A 17,158-nucleotide genomic window follows, 5' to 3' on the forward strand; every position below is an offset into this window, starting at 1 on the left:
GGCCACAGGACACTTAAACATTAAAACCAAAGCTGACAATGACAGCAAAATGTGATGCTCCCCAAGGTGTGTTCTCAGCCTGTGACTGCTGCCCATCGTCCAGCTACATTAAGATCACTGGTATAAACCCTAAGTCTTCTGACAAGTAGGCCCATTTCCTGAATCTACTCATGCTTTCAGTAACTCACAGTGGGCTGAAGAGACTGTACAAGGTGTACAACAGCTAAGCAGCATTTGGGGCCAGAGGATATGATGTGCAAGGTATCTTCTCAGTGGCAATTCATAATGTCATAAAAAGCAGTTCATAAAACACATGCTGGAAATGAAAACAAGGTCACGTTTCTTCTAGAAGACCCTCACAAGGCTGTTGATAAAGTACTCCACTGTGCTAGTTTTGGTATCTGAGTCCTCAACAGCTTACCCTTTATAAACACAGTTCGCAGCAGCACTCATGCAAGCTATAACGTACTCTCCTGTTTCAAGTCTCAGTCTTGGGAAACAATTCCACATAAATTCGTCCTGGCATAAGATCTAACCAGGCTGTTTACAGCATATGCATTATACACAGTGCGAGCCACCCACAGGTCTAAAAACCTGGGGTTTAGATTTTGAGATTTTTGATTCAAATGTCATTGCTTTATCACCCTGCTGCTATTCATCTCTCCAGGGACTCAACTTTGGCACCGTACCCACAAACCTCTTCACAAATGCAACATGGACTGAGATGTTTCCCTGTCTGCCACCAGCAACTTCTCATGCTAAAGCTAAAACCATGTAGTTCGAAGTGATGTGTAAGAATTTAATCAGGATTGAGTCAGATCGGGGGAAATGAAGAGATGCAGGTACGGTCCCAAGTTACCCAGCTGCCTGGAGACAGAGTAGGGGAAGCCTGGAAAATCACATTATCAAGGCATACAGGCATAGGCAAAAAATGATGTTAGTCACCTCCACGTGTACTTGGAACAGGGAGAGAATCAGAAATGGGGACAAGTGTGGAGTGACAGAGAGGTAAGAGAAGGGTGAGGCAATGAACAGTCATCACAGTTGCTGTCATCACAATTTTAGGGTCCCATTTAGCTGCCCCAAGTACTATCCCTTTTCACACATTCTTACCCAAGATGCCACGTGGCTGGGGGGAAAGGTGCCACAGGACAGAGTAAAGGGGACACTTCCAGCTGCAGAGAAAAATATACCTCGCCTTTGGCATCACTAAGCTCTCTGCCGTAATGCTGCTTCCATTTAGCTACCGGAAAAGCACAACGTGCAGACTGAATAGCCTGTCCAGATTCAGCTCTAACACATCTGCTTACCTTCGAATGTGATCCTTCAGCTAGTTCCCTCCAAGGCTGGGCTTATGCACTTCGATAAGTCAGGCCTAATGGAGGACTCTGCTGCACTGGAGCTGTGCTGAGCTGCACCGTCCCAGGCAGATGAAATGACAAAAAGATACAGAGCTGTGTCCTGGTACCCAGAGGTAGGAGTGACTTGTCCCAGGTCGCACAACAGGCCAGACAAGGACTTGCAGAGCTGCACATCCTGGAGCACTGTGATTCTAGATCCTTTCAGATTCCACAGCCTTGCTTCCTCTTAACTTCAAATGTCCCAGCATGAATTTCTTCATTTATTAATGAAGAGCTAACTTGCCTTTACAATGGAATCTCAAAGATAGCAACCTCAGCATTGGTTTTATGTGCACAGTTAAGTTACACTGTGCGGCAATTCTGCACTAAAAACCTAGCAAATTGGAGATAAAACTGCAGAATGCTATCCTTTTACAGAACTGACCTGTGCACCTTCCCTGTGCTACACAGAAAGCAGCCTTGCCCAGAAAGGAGGATGCAGAGAAAGATTCAAAAGGTCATTTGGATGCCTTCAAAAAGAAGTATTCATAGGTCTATAAGAACAAGATTTCTTGTAGGCAGCTGCTGTTGGAATCTGACATTCTAAAGTGAAGCCCTGCAGCAGTAATGTGAATGAGATTAAATATCAATACCTGCCAACTGGATAACAGGTAAGTCGCTTTTATTTTAAACCTCCCTCTGAGCTCTGCACAATTGTATTTTGAAGGCTGGATTCTGCACCAGGAAATGTCAGGTTATGTTTAGGACTGTCTCTCACGGGGCCAGCAGTGGCATGGGTTGTTTTTAACATCCTTTGGGGGAAAGGAAATGGCAAATTCTTTTTTGCAAAAATAATTCATGAAGCTGCAGCCTCCTTTGGCTGCCAGTGAACCATGGATATTGCTATCCCACATGCCATAAAGAGAAAATGAAACAAAGAAATCAGCCAGTCTCATTTCGGCAACCAATGCCTGGCTACCAATCTCAGAACCAAAGAGAGGCAGTGCATTACACCGGCGTTTAAGTTTTGCTGAAAATAAAAAATACCATAGATTTCCTTGAAAATAAAATGTCAAAGGGCCAAATATTGAACAAAGGAAAGAAGTGGCAGTCGACTTGATTCTTTGTTCTGCCATCATCTGGCCATATGGTTCTTGGTCTTCTTCCTATTTTTATTAGTGAGGTGAAGAACACCACAACCTGCCTCCCCAAAGACACAGTGACAGTAGCTGTTTAATGGAAGTGTCAGTAGGAGGAGCAAACCAGGTGCTACAGGGATCCTTACTAATACCTAACTGTAAATGCCTTGTGCTCTTTTACACCCACTGATTTCAGTGCAGTCAAACAGCTCCGAAAAAAAACCTCATCATCTGGACACAGTTCCCTGTCAGTGCAGAGAGGATTGCTGCTGGTAAGCAGGTCTCAGCCTAAGCTAAGTCTCTCTGATCAGACTTCTGTTGTTCTTTTCCTTTCCCTTCCAGTTATAATTTGCTGATTATCAAGAACAGCCAGCTAGATCACTACCAATGACTTCAACCCCATTAAGGCTTTATCTGGGACTCAAGAGTATCTGATTAGGAGCAGGGATAAAATCTTGGCCATGCTGATGTCAACAGGATCCAGGATTTCTCTCCACCTACTGTCTCCCGGAGGCGATGTAAACCTGTACTGCGTGAGGCTATGATTTGTTCCTAGGGAGAATGCTTCCTCACACAAGGGTCTCTGGGGAGTTCAGCTGACTGCTTGGTCATAAAACTGTTTTGAGCTCCCAGGCCTGCTGCTCTAGGTGGGAATGATGCCCAAAGGGGCGCAACACTAGCCTGACTGTTCTAATGCCACCATGTGAAATCAGTTGGGATAGCAAGTCTTGTGCCCTTACTGAGGGAGTATTTACCTCGAGGCAGGGAACTGTGGCACCCAGCAGCCCAGAGAAGTGCACAAATCCATTTAGGACAATTCTTGGCTTCTTTTACATGCCATCATCCACCTTACTGCCCAGCATGTGTCGCAAGTTTGACAAGGAAGGCTTAGATACACACTTACAGATCTAGCTGGAGCAGCTCAGGAGCTTATTTTCCCCGCGGCTGAGGTGTCACCTTCTGTCCCAGCCTATCAGGGACATTCCAAGAAATGCACATCACAACATCTTCATTTGTAGTGAAAAATCTCTTGATTTTTAACTGGTGATTCCTTCACGGGTTTCTCCACCCAGTAAGAAAAGGACCTGGGGACTGCATCAAACTACTTATGTGCTTGTTAACACAGAAGAATTTTATTTTCTTTTTTTACCTTGGCAATTTGCTCTGCCATTTGAAGACGTCCATCTAACTCGCGTCTGATCTGTGCTGCTTGCTCATCTGGGTTGTCCAGCTGTATAAAAACAGAAAGCAAATCAAGGTGAAAAAGTCAAACAACACAGCACCTTTAGAAGCAATTCAGTTCTTCAGCTGACCATCTGCACTACATTATCCACTAATGATTGCAGACAGCTAGTGCTGAGGGGCCCTGCTCAGGGACAAGGCACCACACCAAGCATGCATACAACTATGTGAACCTGCGGAGAGGCAGGGTGTCCTCCAGAAGAAAGACCTTGCGATTTCTTTTATCTCACACGCTTTGATTAGATTTAGCAGCCCCATTTGTTGAAATCTCGGAGCACCCTGTTCCTTTGGCATCACCTCCTCCTCCTGTTCTTCACGTTTGGGTGTGCGTGCGGGGCAGCAGGGCGGTGTGAGCCTGTGCCTGGAAAGTGCCGGGAAGAAATGCTGTGTTTGCCTCTCCTGCGTGTCTGGGGAGCAGGGGACAGGCTGCCCTGGGAGTTTCACTCCCGATGCTTTGGCTGCTGTGAATGCCTCGCAGAGCTCCTCGCCACAGGCTGCTTCGCTCTGCGAGAGCCTGTAATTAAGCAGTGTTGAGTGATGAGGAAGGCATTTCGTGGCAGCTAATGAATAAAGGCTGAAGGTGAAGCTGAGAGTCTTGGATGTGGGGGTCAGTTGCTGTGTAAAAGCACTCAACCGAGACTGGCCATGCAGCTAGGAACTACTGCCACAACATACCTGGCTGAGAGCTTTCTTTCTTTCTTTTTTTTTTAAAAGGGTATTTCCCTTCATTTCTTTCCTTCTCTTTAATTTTAACAATTATTTGTGCCTGCTGGAATGTCTGCCACATTTATTTCCTAGAGACTGCTTTCCACACTGACCTTCCCTGAACTTTTAAAAAGCAGTGGCGCAAAACAAAAGACTTCGCTAGGGAAATCTCCCTTTGACAGAAGGCCACGGCTTGTTTGGGAGATCTGTGAGGCTGCCGCAACGGGCAGCGGCATCATTTCAAAGGGAGTAAGAGATCACATGCTGTACAGGCAGCATGTCTAAAACGTATTTGCTCAGATCAAGAAGGAAAAAGAAAAAAGAGATGTTCTTTATGGTTTGCAGGCCCATAACTATATCCTTGTGCTTCATCCATAAGCACTTCAAACACACTTTGAGTCCAGCGTCCATCTTTCCGCAGTTACTGGCCTACCTGCTCAGCACATCTTTAGTCGTTCATACCAGGCGGGGTTGCGGCTGACTATATTAAGCAGCTGTATGAAGTTCTCTGAGCAGCTTCACATCCACAGGACTCGGGTAGCTGGGTTTTTTTAGTGGGAATACATGGATATAAAATACAAAACAACTAAAAAGCACAAGATCAAAACTAGACCCCCAAAGCGGCTGACAGCTGCTGTAGCAAGGTGGCGATTTTATAGCTGCCTTCCAGACTCTACCGACTCTTTAGACTCTTTCGGGGTAATTTCAGCCACAGCACAAGGCTGAAACACGCAGCGGCAGCCAGCAGTCGCAGCACTGCTCCCTCTCGCGAGGGATGAAACCAAGCTCGGCGGTGCTGAGCGCTTCCACACCGTCTTGGTTCATCTCCTCCTGCAAACACTACGTCATGCGAGAGGGGACCGGCTCCTCCATCCAAATCCCATTTCCTCGTGCTTCTGGAGGAGGCAGGTGGCTCACAAATCAAAGGTCAGCACCGAGGCATTACTCTGCTGAAAGCTCCCAGCTCATCTTTGTCCCTTTTCTAAAATACTGCCTGCAGAAAGTAACCTCTTGAGCCATTCCCGAATGAGCCAGACGGCTTGAGGGCAGCTGCCTTATTTTTCTAATTATTGACCCCTTCTGGCTACCAGGAAACAAAATTGCCACAAGCCGCCGTATGTTAGCTCTCGCAATGACAGCTACCCATAAATGAGTTTTATAAGCTGGCTTGGGGTTGCTGTAACTACCTCTCTATGTTTTATCCTCCTCTGGAGACAAACTGCTTTAGAGAAGAAATGCTCTGCTGGTGCAGTGCAGTCTGGAAAGTTACAGCTACAGAAATGATAAAAGTTTCAATTCTCAGACTGACGAGTTATGAGCTCTTCTGTTAGGGCTCCCTGAAAGCGCTGAAATACGCCGTCTCCTCCCCAGACCCGCAGCTGTTCCACAGCATTTCCTCGGCTGTCTGCTTGTATAACCTAAATGTCCTCTCCTTCTCATACACGCTTACGCTCACGCATATCTGCGTGGATTCAGGAGTGTATCTGCATATGCTTCACCACAGATGATTTTCCAGAGAGCTGACATTCATTATGACTGACATGATTGAGGGAAAATATATTTTTGATTAATTTCTGAAAGCCTCCATTACAGATTTAATTAAAACAGGAAAACTACAAAGCATCCTGACCCTGATCCAAATTCCACCGAAGCTTCCATGATCTCTGCCTGACCACCTAGATTTCATTCACTCCAACCGCGCCATAAGCATCTCATAATCTGGCTTCTTCACCTTTGTATCCCTGATCCCCAAACCAGTAAAGAGCCAAAAGCCACCAGCACCTTTCAGGATCAACTGCCCCCCAACAATTTTTCCATGGACTTCTACTGATCTGAACAAACTCCTGCTGCAAGTATCTTTCAGAGCTGCCTAATGAAGAGCAGAAAATGTACAATCCCAGATTTCCATTTCTTTGCAACTCAGAAAGAGAGGGCATTATTTTGAATTCCATCTGAGCTACAATAATTGAGGTTAATCGCACGTTACCCAAAATAACTCACATGCTAAATTTAGAAATCGAGGATGCTGCTTTGGAGGAGAGCTGTTTTTGCAGGATGATAATGAGCCAGCAAACTGGCTCACGCTTTCTGCACTATCTGGATTCTGCAGATGTTCTCCAGCAAGGCTACAGGTGGTGAGAGCTCTGCCATGGAAGGATGCTCCTGCAGAGGACTGTTGCCCTTAGGAGGCAACGCCCTTGGCAGCTTCCTCCCGGGCGGCTGAGTGGGTAAGGGATTCTTTTCAGACCTATACGCTGCTATTCTTGTCAAGACTAATTAGTGATGTGGCCAAGCCAGGTAACCTGGTACTTAAAAAAAAAAAAAAAAAAAAACCAAACAAAAAAAGACATATTTCCAGGCTGTATTTTCAATGACTTTGCATGATAGCTCCATGGCAAAATCTGATCTTTGGGAAACCAATCCCAAAGAGCTGTAGTGACAGTCTGTCATGGCACGCAGAACATTTTCTTCTCATTATGGAAGGAATGGTACTAATGAGACAGGCCCTGTCTGCAGTCCTTATGTACTGTCCTGGCAGTTCCTGAGAGACTCGTGACTAAGAGTAGCGGGGCCAACAGCTCAGAGCCACTTGCTGCTCCTCAGCCTTGGAAGGGCTCCCGCTGACATCAAGGGAAGCTGCCTATGTTTTACACAGTCCTAATGCTACATGAAGCCATTAAGAGATTAACACTGGTGCCCATAAAATATACTTTGCTTGTGAAATAAGGTAAGGGGCAAACATAATGCATGCTATCTAAGCAATACTGAATATCTGAGTAAGGCAAAACAGATCCTAATATCTTTAAAACTCAATTTCTTAACTAGAGAATCAGCTATTTATTTTCCGCAGTATGTATGCCCACTTTATATTCAAATACTTGACAGCCAAATACATAAATGATTTACAAAGTCAAGGAGAAATTGAATTAGTTTCATTCTGCATTATGACTATGTTATGAGTGCACTATGAAGAAAGCAAAGATATAAATCATAAGGTTGCACCAGTCAATTAAATGTGAAAAGTATTACAAATTTCAGTATATATATGATTTGTCATATGCACTGGGCTTTTCTTCAGCAGCATGCCACAGATGTATGACGTACATAATTTGTAATTCTCAACTGATGATTACACAACTGTCTGCTGGTAAATTAGATGTTTTCATAGGTCTACCCGCATACGACATTAGTTCACTCTGCTTGCCCTGCAGAGATTATCTATGTTGGTATTACAGCTGCTGAAGTGAAACAATAAAAATAAAATAAAATTACGCAGATTAGATTCTGACTGGAACCCCAAATTTATCAGAACCACAGTTAGTCTGTCGCTGAATGCACAGCAAGGCTTATGCATACTTTTTAACCAAATGCTGACTATTCATTTGCAAGAAAAAGATCTGTTGAAAGACAGCTTTTTCCTTATTAGCAGTTTGCATGTAATTAATTTTAAGGTACACTAGTAGTATGAAACAGGTTGATAATTTTCATCGTGTGATTTTGAACAGGTGACAGTTTTAATCCCCACTAAACAACAGTTGCTTGTATTTAGAAGAATACCTTTCCTTCCATAACCCTGAATCAAATTCTAAGACTTTTCCTGATGTTGTCCCAAGGGGATGGAAGATAATTTCTCTACACCTTTCAAAGGCAGAAAAAAAGGCAAATAAACAAACAAACCTAATTAAGTCATAAGATCTGCAAAAGTAAAACGTAAGTGCAAATCAAATCCATTCCTAAACTACCTGGTTTGCCTGTAAGACAGCTCCCATGGACCACCTAAGCTGGGCCTTATAATAACAAGCCCAGGCTCACATCCACTCACCCGAGAAAAAGCCTGCGGCATTTCAAGGCCATTAACAGAGTTAACAGAGACTTTAAATTCCACTGTATTTGGAGTCAAAGTGTTATATACTTAAAGCTCCAGTTTATCGCAGCTGAAAACCAAGCCATTAGGGACGCAGCCCCGGTTCTGGAAGCGACCGCAGGGAGCAGAGCGGGCTGCTGCGCTCTTCTGCTTCGTTATGCCCACGGCCGTTTTGCTGCGTTTAATACCTCTGGCCAAGGCGACTGCTTGAGGATGGCGTCAGGGACGGCTCTCGCGCCGCGAGCCACAGTGACGGCTCTGCCGTCAGGACTGAGCTGCCAAAGCTAGTGGTGATGCAGCAGCTCAAAGCCGCCTGCTTCTGCGGGAGGAAATTTGGAAACGATGGGTGAGCAAGTGGTAGCTACGTTTCAGCTCTGCCAGCAGCACAAGCAATGTGCGATTTAGAGCACTCGGCAGTTGGTTAAGCAAGAGAAGAATTGATCTGGCTGTCCCATCAAATGCATATTGATAGGGTGCCCTCCCCATAAACACACACAATTTAAACACAACACACAATTTATGTAAACATCAGGGACACAGACTAAAATACTGCACTTGGGGTATAGCGCTGCGAAGCTTCACTATGTTTAAGCCACCATAGCGAAGAGCACTATTGGAAATAACTTTTTTTGCAGGCTACAGGGATTTATAACGACAGGATGCAACAGACAGATACAACTTGCAATTATTAGCCTGGCATTTACAACACACGACGTGGAAGTGACAGGTATTATTGGCATAATTGTCACCAACCACAGGAGAGGAGGCGGAAACCACTGGGACCTTTTAACAGTTTAATCCCTTCCTGCCAGTCACTTTTCATGCTGAATACTGCTTCCCAGCAAGCGGAGTAAATGTCACCGAGTCCTGACTCCTGAAGCATAACAGGGGCCTGTCTAAAAGCATTTCCCCTCCCTTGGCAGCAGGTTATGGTGGGGTTGTGCATCCAGCCATTGCCTCCTACAACATGCACTTCTGCAGCAAGCAAGCCACGAGCAGTGCAGTTCTGGAAAACCGCATTTTAAATGTGCCGGCAGTGCATGCACTTAGTTACAACATCAGACTCGTTGCATCAGAAACGGAAATAAATCCAGCTCTTCACCAAGGGCGCTAAAAGTCAAAGCATTTAGTCCAGGCCTCCATGAAATCAAGAGCCACTTCTCATGCTGATTTCAGCTCTGCAGGATGAAAAACTGGAGGTGGAATAGAGAAGATGGAAGATACCACGAAATACAAGAGAGAATTTAAGTAATGCACTCCCTCCCTCTGCCCAGTTTCCACAACCGCCTAGCCCCGCCGTGGCAGCATTAGGGCACGCACAAGCTCAGCGGCAGCCCAGGAGCTTTGGAGCGACCTGTGCTCTAGCTTGCGGCAGGGATCAGCTGTCCCTGCCGGCATTTTAAGCACCGAGCAGACGAGGCGATCCCTGCTTGCACAGCTGCGGATCAGGCTGAGGGCACAGTGCAAACCGTCTGCCATCAGCCGGGCACCTTCCTGGGCAAGGGCATTTGCAGCAGGCTCTGTATTTCGCCAAGAAAACGACGCTTTAATTTTCCAGCTCCCTGTGCACAGCATGCCCTCATTCAGCCAAACAGATTCCAAAAATCCCAGTTCATGAATGAATTTTCCCAGTGCAGAGAGCAAGGACAAAATGACCTGCTATGAGCTGCTTAAATCCTTACTGAACCTGCTTACATGGAGCAGTGCCCTGGTGCTGAAGCACCAACCTGGTCGCCCGTCTGCTGAAATACAGCCAAGGAGCTGTGCCATGCTATGCACGTTGGGTTATATGTGCTGTGAAGAGAGAGTTTCAAGGCTCTCATCCTTTGACGCACCGTGAGCTATGTAGCTCAGCAAATGCTTGATTAAATAGTTCAAAGTAAACATGCTGTAAGCGAGGGCTGAACAAGATCACAATACAGGTGACAATTTTGTCGCTTTGATGTAGGGCTTTAGGAGAGATCTTTGTCTAGTAAAAGGCAGATTCACTTTGTAACGCACTGAGAGAGGAAATATTGAAAAATTCATAAGGCCCCTTCACTTAACAATTAATCTATCAGTCAAGACACACTAGTAACTCGTGGTATCCGGCACCACGCAGGGCTCCAGCTGAGAGAAACACATGGCCCCCCGAAGTGATGCACTGCATGGAGGAAGCCCTCAGTTTCTTACCAGCAAACCACTGCTCAAAGAACTAACGTGGACATCTTTGACACGAGGCAGGACGAGTTGCACTGTGAACAACACGTGGCACCCAAAAACACATGCAGTGCCACAGACAGAGATTAATTGTAACATCCTTTTCCCATAGAAACACCTATGATTGAGAAAATATTCTTCCATATGAGCAACAAAGGGAACAAGGAGAGCACCGCTTTGCGTTCAAAGCCCTGACCTCTGCTGGTTTCTCTGCACAAGAAACTGGAGGAGCTAAATATTCCCTTTTTTGAGCAGAGCTGGGATGCTGAACTTTCTTTTAAATTGGAAACGTGAATGATGTTAAGCTGTCTTGGTAGCTTAAGTCACTAATACCCTGGGCAACATGCTAATCCTCTGTACAGCAAATTACAATCCAAGGACCGCCAGCTGTTTTGGGATTTGAAAGGACAGAGAGGAAAAGGAAGCATGGACAGCTTTTGAAGGGTTATACACCTCCCCGTGTCAGCAAAATTAGCATCTCTTGTAAGGGGCTGGGCACCACCACCACACAGCCTGAATGTGGATTCAATAACCATCATGCTGACTGTTCGAGCGAGGGTTTCAGAACAGCCTGAAGGGAACAAGCAGGGCAAGGCCTCCTCCTGCAAATTCTCTGGCCACCCACTAAAACACTGCCCATGAAGCAGGGGAGGGGAGGAATGCCTGGGGAAAGCAGGGAGTACACAGGAGATTTTGGCAGAGTTAGGAACAGGGCTCCAGGGAGTGCTGGAGACAGGAGGGACCTCCCACCCCCATCACCCTCCCCCCCCCCCCCTTTTTTTTTTTTTTTTTTTTTTTTTAACTTCCAAGAAATATTTACTATGAAGTACAGAAATTGGGGACAAAAATGAGTCTTAGAGGAAAAGTCCCTGAGTTAAGAGCTTGGACTCCAATCTGCAGAACAAGTCCAGGGGAAGCTCACTTTGTCCTCTTCTACCTCTACTAGCTTCCAGCACAGGAACGGAGGCAGCACCTGCTCGGGACCTCTGCTGAAGCCCACGCGAAGAGCTGCGTGGACTGAGGATGCTCCTTTCCTAACATTTTTGTTGCAAGTAGAAAATGTTCCTTCTCTCTCCCACAACCCAAATTCATCTTTTTGGTTCAGTCCCTGACAGAGTTGAGGATCATCCTTCTAAGTCCTCCAGAGAGCCCCTTTTCCCAGGAGGCAGGTGCCACATCACTGCTGGGAATACAGGGTACAGCGGGGAGCACCAGTACCCCCAATTTCTGCTTGGGTAGAGGTGGAGGAGGACCAGTGCACAAGCCCTGCCTCTTCCTCAGGCCCCAACGCTGCAGTAGCGGTGGGAATGGGTTGCACAAACGTGGTTCCTGGCACATTTTCCTCCATGTGAATTTTGCTAGTTTTATAGCACCATTGCTTCTCGGCACGTGGTGGGATTGGAGGAGATCTCTGTACATCTGTCTCCTGCTAAGAAGGGCTCTGTAATGGTACCATGTCGGTCTGTCCGACACGCTGTACACCGTTTTTGCAGAGGAGGTCACTTGATGTGCACAGACAATCCCTTCTTTCAGGGGCTGCAGCCAAAAAATGGATTCCCAGAAAGCAACTGAGCCTCATTTATCCTCTCCAGTCAGAAAGATCAAAATGAAAGGAGGTTTTTGTAGTAGCTCCTCTCAAATCCTCACCGCATGCAGAACTAGCAGCGAAGGAGGACACCCGCTTTCCCGGTTTGCTCAGGGAGGATCTGCCAAGGCAGACGATGCAGACCACCGCGTCGGGGTGATGCTTGCAGCGAGGTCCCAGCCTCCACGGAGCCTGCAGCCAACAGCTGCCCCGCCACAGCACAGCGTCCGCGCTGGCCGGGTCGCTCGGCCGAGGCAGCGAGTGCCCTGCCTGGTCCTGGGGAATGGCATCTCTCTACTGCATGCTGAGAAATAGCGGCTGCGCCCGACGTGACGGCTGGCTCTACACCTTGCTCCCCACGTGAAAGGGATCTCTCCAAAACCGCCTCCCCGTGCAGCAACATCCTTCACTGAAATGCACAGCAAGGTACAGCATAAACAAGGCTGGCTGGAAGAAATGCGTGAAGAGGGATTTATCTTTGAACTGGTCCGTGTAACATGACTGTTACAGCGGGCAGAGAGAAGCCAGCTGCGCCTGCTGCCCAGGGCAGAGAGGCTTCTAGACAGCACCAGCCTTCTGCGAGCTGCTGCAGGGATGATGTGATTAAGTACCAAGCCGCGTTCCCAGGAGGACTGCTCTCCAAGCGACACCGTGCAACTAAAAGACGCTCAAGGATACCGCTCCTTTGGCCAGTCAGACTTCCTAAAATCAGTCTTTTAGGCTAAGAGTCATGCAGAACATTTCTAGTGCAATGCAAAATTTCCCTTAATTCAAGGGATTACAAACTGCACCTGTTACTTCACTTTTCTTTTTTATAAGATACACAATAGTTTTGACCAACAGCTGTAGCAGAAAGAAATAAGATTTAAAGCAGAAAAGCTTCAGGGCTCCAGCTCTGCGATATTATAGTTTTTAGGTGGTGCTTTTCAAAAAAAGGATAACAGCCTAATTAAGAATGTACACGTTTGCATACCAGCTAGAAAATACGTAATCGTACACAACTTTGGGAAAGGTGAACACAAAATTCATCAACCTAGTGAGAAAATTCCCATAAAGTCATCTCATGGTTGTGAGCAGAAGAGACTGTTGTGCCACATAACTGTTTTAATTTTCAGACAGACTATTTGGCAGTGTAATTGCTATGTGCCCAACCAGTTTTAAGCTGGGCAAAAGCCAGCCAGCATAATTTTCTGTTTAAATTTTACAAAATTCCTTAGGTAATTCAGCAAGGGGGCTCTAAACTGCCCCGGTGCACACGCACCCAGCTGCTCCCGCACCCCGATGCAGCCCTGGGCCTTCGGCATCCCGCAAGGCGACCCACAGCCGCTGCTCGGGAGCTGGGCTGCAGAAGAGCCCCGCATCAGTTCCCACTCCCTTATGTAAAATCTGACCTTCTGCAGGAAGTCAGCCGTTCTCCAACAAGGCTGTGCATCACCAGTTGTGTGCTAAGCGGTTGTGGATCACTGCCCGCTCCTGTTATCCCAGCGAGCTCCTGTATCACCTAATGAACCAACGCTGCCGTAAGAAAGCAGTTAAAGAGTTCTGGGGGCAAGTGCTTTAAAACAGCGCAAAGGACAATTTGGTAAGGGTTGATGTTTCCTCCTGTAAGACGAGAAATCTTATTTCACAGTTCACAAGTTTCAGGGCTGTGCGCAGATCCTTGCGCGAAAACGTTACCCCTGGATGTACGGTTGGCCCCTCCTCTCCTGAGCACTGAATCTTGTAGCAAAGCAATATAGTGCTGTATTTTTACCAGCAGCCTTGGCCGCTCGGGCTCTCTGCATGTCGCACAAGCATGCAAAAGCTGAGGGCACATGTGCTTTCCCAGACGAGGTCAAGAGCTCCACCCTCAAGTTAACTCCAAATTAACTTGTGATGGGGATGGATGCTGCCTGCTAAACCCACCTGGCCAGGCTCACCTGTGTGTGGGTTTGGGCAACCTAGCTGTCACCAAGCCGGCTAGGGCCTTCTCCAACGTGGGCAGACAAGGTGGCAGCGGGTGGCCGGGCAGGGGCTGTGCACTGGCCATGCGGTCTGGCGCGGGAGCTGGCATAGCCCGAGGGGACGTGTGAGCCTTTGGGAATCAGCAGTCTGAGGGCTGATCATCATCTGGAGAGGATTCCTGGCAGCATCTTCGCCTTTTGATTCACTTCCTTTCGCTGCCATTAAAAGTGGGGACCAACCTGGCTGCCTTGCTTTGCCACGAGCAGAGGATTCGCACGCCCTCCTTCGCGCTGGCGGCAGCGCACACGGCTACCCGCTGCTAATCTGCAACATGTTGCTTCATAAATCAGCATGTGCCCATGGCATTGAGGGAGAGAGGCAGCAAAGCACCCTGCACAAACCCTGTGCACAAAACGGGTAGAAATCCCCTGGTGTTGGGTCAGTCATCAACCCGCGAGGGTACACACCGGCTTTGCAGCTCTGCTCGGAAAGCTGACACAAGCAAACTTTGTACAGCCTGCTGGAAAGCTGTTTGCTAAGATACCTACTGATTTATGAGGAATGATAAATGAAAATAAATGAAAAACAGATTCAGCAAAACGGAGAGGGGAAGAAAAACTGTTGTCTGCTTTTGCAAATGATTTGCGAGCTATTTAAAAAACTGATGGAAAACCCCTTCCATTTGAAAGGAACATCCTGTCAATCTGTGTTTAAAAAGCTTCTGAACCCCAGAAATCCCTCTGAGAGATCATCCATGAGAGGTATACGACACCAGAAGGGCTTAAAAACTAAGCTGCCCAGAGGCTTCTGACCTGGGAGCAAGCCTTAATACTCGCTTCTTATGGCATTGCATAACGACACTTTTCGGCCTGTGGCGAGCACATGCCTAGCACGAGCACCACAGAAGACAAACTGGAGGTCTCACTAGCTCATGCAGCTCAGGGTAGACTGCAACATTTAGCTTGCTTATGTTTCCTTAAAGCTGAACTTTAGTACGAAGGGAAACGCCTGTGTTTTCAATACACAGGATATTAAGCTACTACACAGTTTCAAATAATTTTCATAGCTAGAATTAGCTACAATTAACTCATCCCAAACAACAAGGAGGAAAGATCTACATACCCTCAATCCTGATCTTTTGACTAAAAGCTTAATGGTAAATACAAAGAATACACAAATTGCAAGAACCGAGGCTAAACAAGCGGTCACATAAAACAGGCCCCAGTCTTTGGAGCTAAAGCAACTTGCAGAAGGACCTGTTCCAGCACAGTTGCCACTCAGCAGGTTTAAAGATGCAAGCGAGATGTGGGAATGTTCCCAAAGGCGCACAAGCAACTTGCAAGGTGAGGGCAAGGGTCCTGCAAAGAATATATGCTTCCACAGCTGCTGAAATGTGCTGGGGGCCTGGTCTCAATTTCTCTCAGTTCAAACAAAACTCTCATTTTCTCGCTCTTTCATGATCTATTGAGAGATTTTTGGACTGGCCTCTGTGACTGAAGCATCTGAAAGCCCCCCGCAAACAGCAGCAGGTAGTTTCTGGTGTGCGTTACAGAGTTACGGTGTATTTACATATTTCAAGTCAAAACCTCTATTTGCTGATGCTTACCAGAGGGACAGAGGCAGGCATTTAGGGAGGAAAAGGTGTCCTGATATGAATGGCATTCCCGCAGGGGAAAGCCTTTTCGAAGTGGAGGCCTTCAGTTTTCTGACCCTGCTGTTCGCTCCTCCCCAGGAGGCTGTGGCACAGCTAGTCCCCTTGGCTGCAAACGCTTTGTTCCCAGCTCTGACAGCTTTCTGAGTTTTGTCACCGTGGTTCAATGATCAGGCTTGATCCATGAATTTAAAATTCTCTAGCTAGCCTCAGTGCTGACATGAAACCAGGTATTCTTCAGAGAGTGAGACCAGACCTCTATCAACAAAACAGTAACTCAAATTCTTCTGCTGCCATCAGCACAGTGTTTTCCAGGGATGATGATACAAGTGAATGTACAGATAATTGAAACAACAGATCAATAGCTACATATCACCACATGCACGATGATCACTGCCATTCCTTAAAAAGAATTAAAATAGAATTGAAAGAAAACACGTGTGGAACAGAGACTCGCCTGGCACAGAGGTGTAGCCTGATATTGGACAGCCATCCTGCAAAATAAACGCTTGTGGTGTGTTGGTACGTAACTTGGAATTTGAATTGCGATCTTGATTCTTGAAGTTGCCTGACAATAACCGAATGCCTACCTTTTCGGCAGAAGGTCTGAGCAAAGAATTGGCAAAGCACAGACTTTGTCCACTGAGATCAAGGTTTTGGTTCCCTCTCATGGCCAAACAATTGGGAATCACCAGAAAAGAAGGGTAATGAATGTAAAGTGAAAGATACAGAGTCTACTTTTTCCATAGACTGAGATCAGAAAAAATTGCAACCCTGCCCTTCACTTCAGGCTTCATGAATTTTAAGTTATCACAGAGACCTAAAGAGACCATTTTCCTACATAGGCCAATGTGCTTGACACCGATTTGATGCAGTGAATCTTCCTGGTTTGCTTTCTAATTCTTTCGGGGTCAGGGAGACAGCGTTCAGGAGACTTAAGACTCTAGATAGCAAAGCCTCAGCAACCAAAGAGATAGCTACATACTCTGCATGAACAGCATCCTAGGTGAGTTGAAATGAAAGGAGACCATGAATTACTTAAAAGATTTGCAACTTCCTTTTTCAGCTAGGTACCCAGCGTAAGTGTACCGTTCAAGGAGAGCTGCACTGGCACACACCACGAGCAAGCTCAGGCCTGAAAGCAGACCTCTCCTAAAAACAGAAGTTTCCTGCTGTAACTACCAAAATCACTAGCAGAGCAATCATTCAGGCTGGGGAGTTAAATTGTTGCTGCTTGCATCATTCCTTGTGTGCTGCAAAAGTGGGTGTATTTTACCACATTATGGGCCACTCTGGCTTAGAATGGACCTTTCACTTCAGGGGATTTTTTTTTTTTTTTTTTTTTGACTGTGAACAATGATAAATTCAATTTGATGATTAAATCACAAGGAGCTTCTAAAGCAGCATGTTAGCCCTGTTTGAACAACGTTAGCCCCATCCTTCCCAGAGATGCTCTCCACAGCCCTCCCCACCCTTGTCCTCCTTCCA

General features: G+C 46.5%; 1 protein-coding gene across 7 annotated transcripts in view; it reads right to left on the reverse strand.

Moving 5' to 3' along the window:
- Positions 1-17,158, reverse strand: part of CADPS (calcium dependent secretion activator) — a 244,560-nt gene that overhangs the window by 144,843 nt on the left and 82,559 nt on the right. For all 7 annotated transcript variants that reach the window (XM_064519123.1, XM_064519120.1, XM_064519119.1 and 4 more), the window contains exon 4: positions 3,630-3,710. In XM_064519123.1, coding sequence (XP_064375193.1) covers positions 3,630-3,710 — 81 coding nt within the window. The remainder of the gene's footprint in view (positions 1-3,629; positions 3,711-17,158) is intronic.

This window comes from Dromaius novaehollandiae, chromosome 12 (assembly GCF_036370855.1).
Source record: "Dromaius novaehollandiae isolate bDroNov1 chromosome 12, bDroNov1.hap1, whole genome shotgun sequence".
NCBI lineage: Eukaryota > Metazoa > Chordata > Aves > Casuariiformes > Dromaiidae > Dromaius > Dromaius novaehollandiae.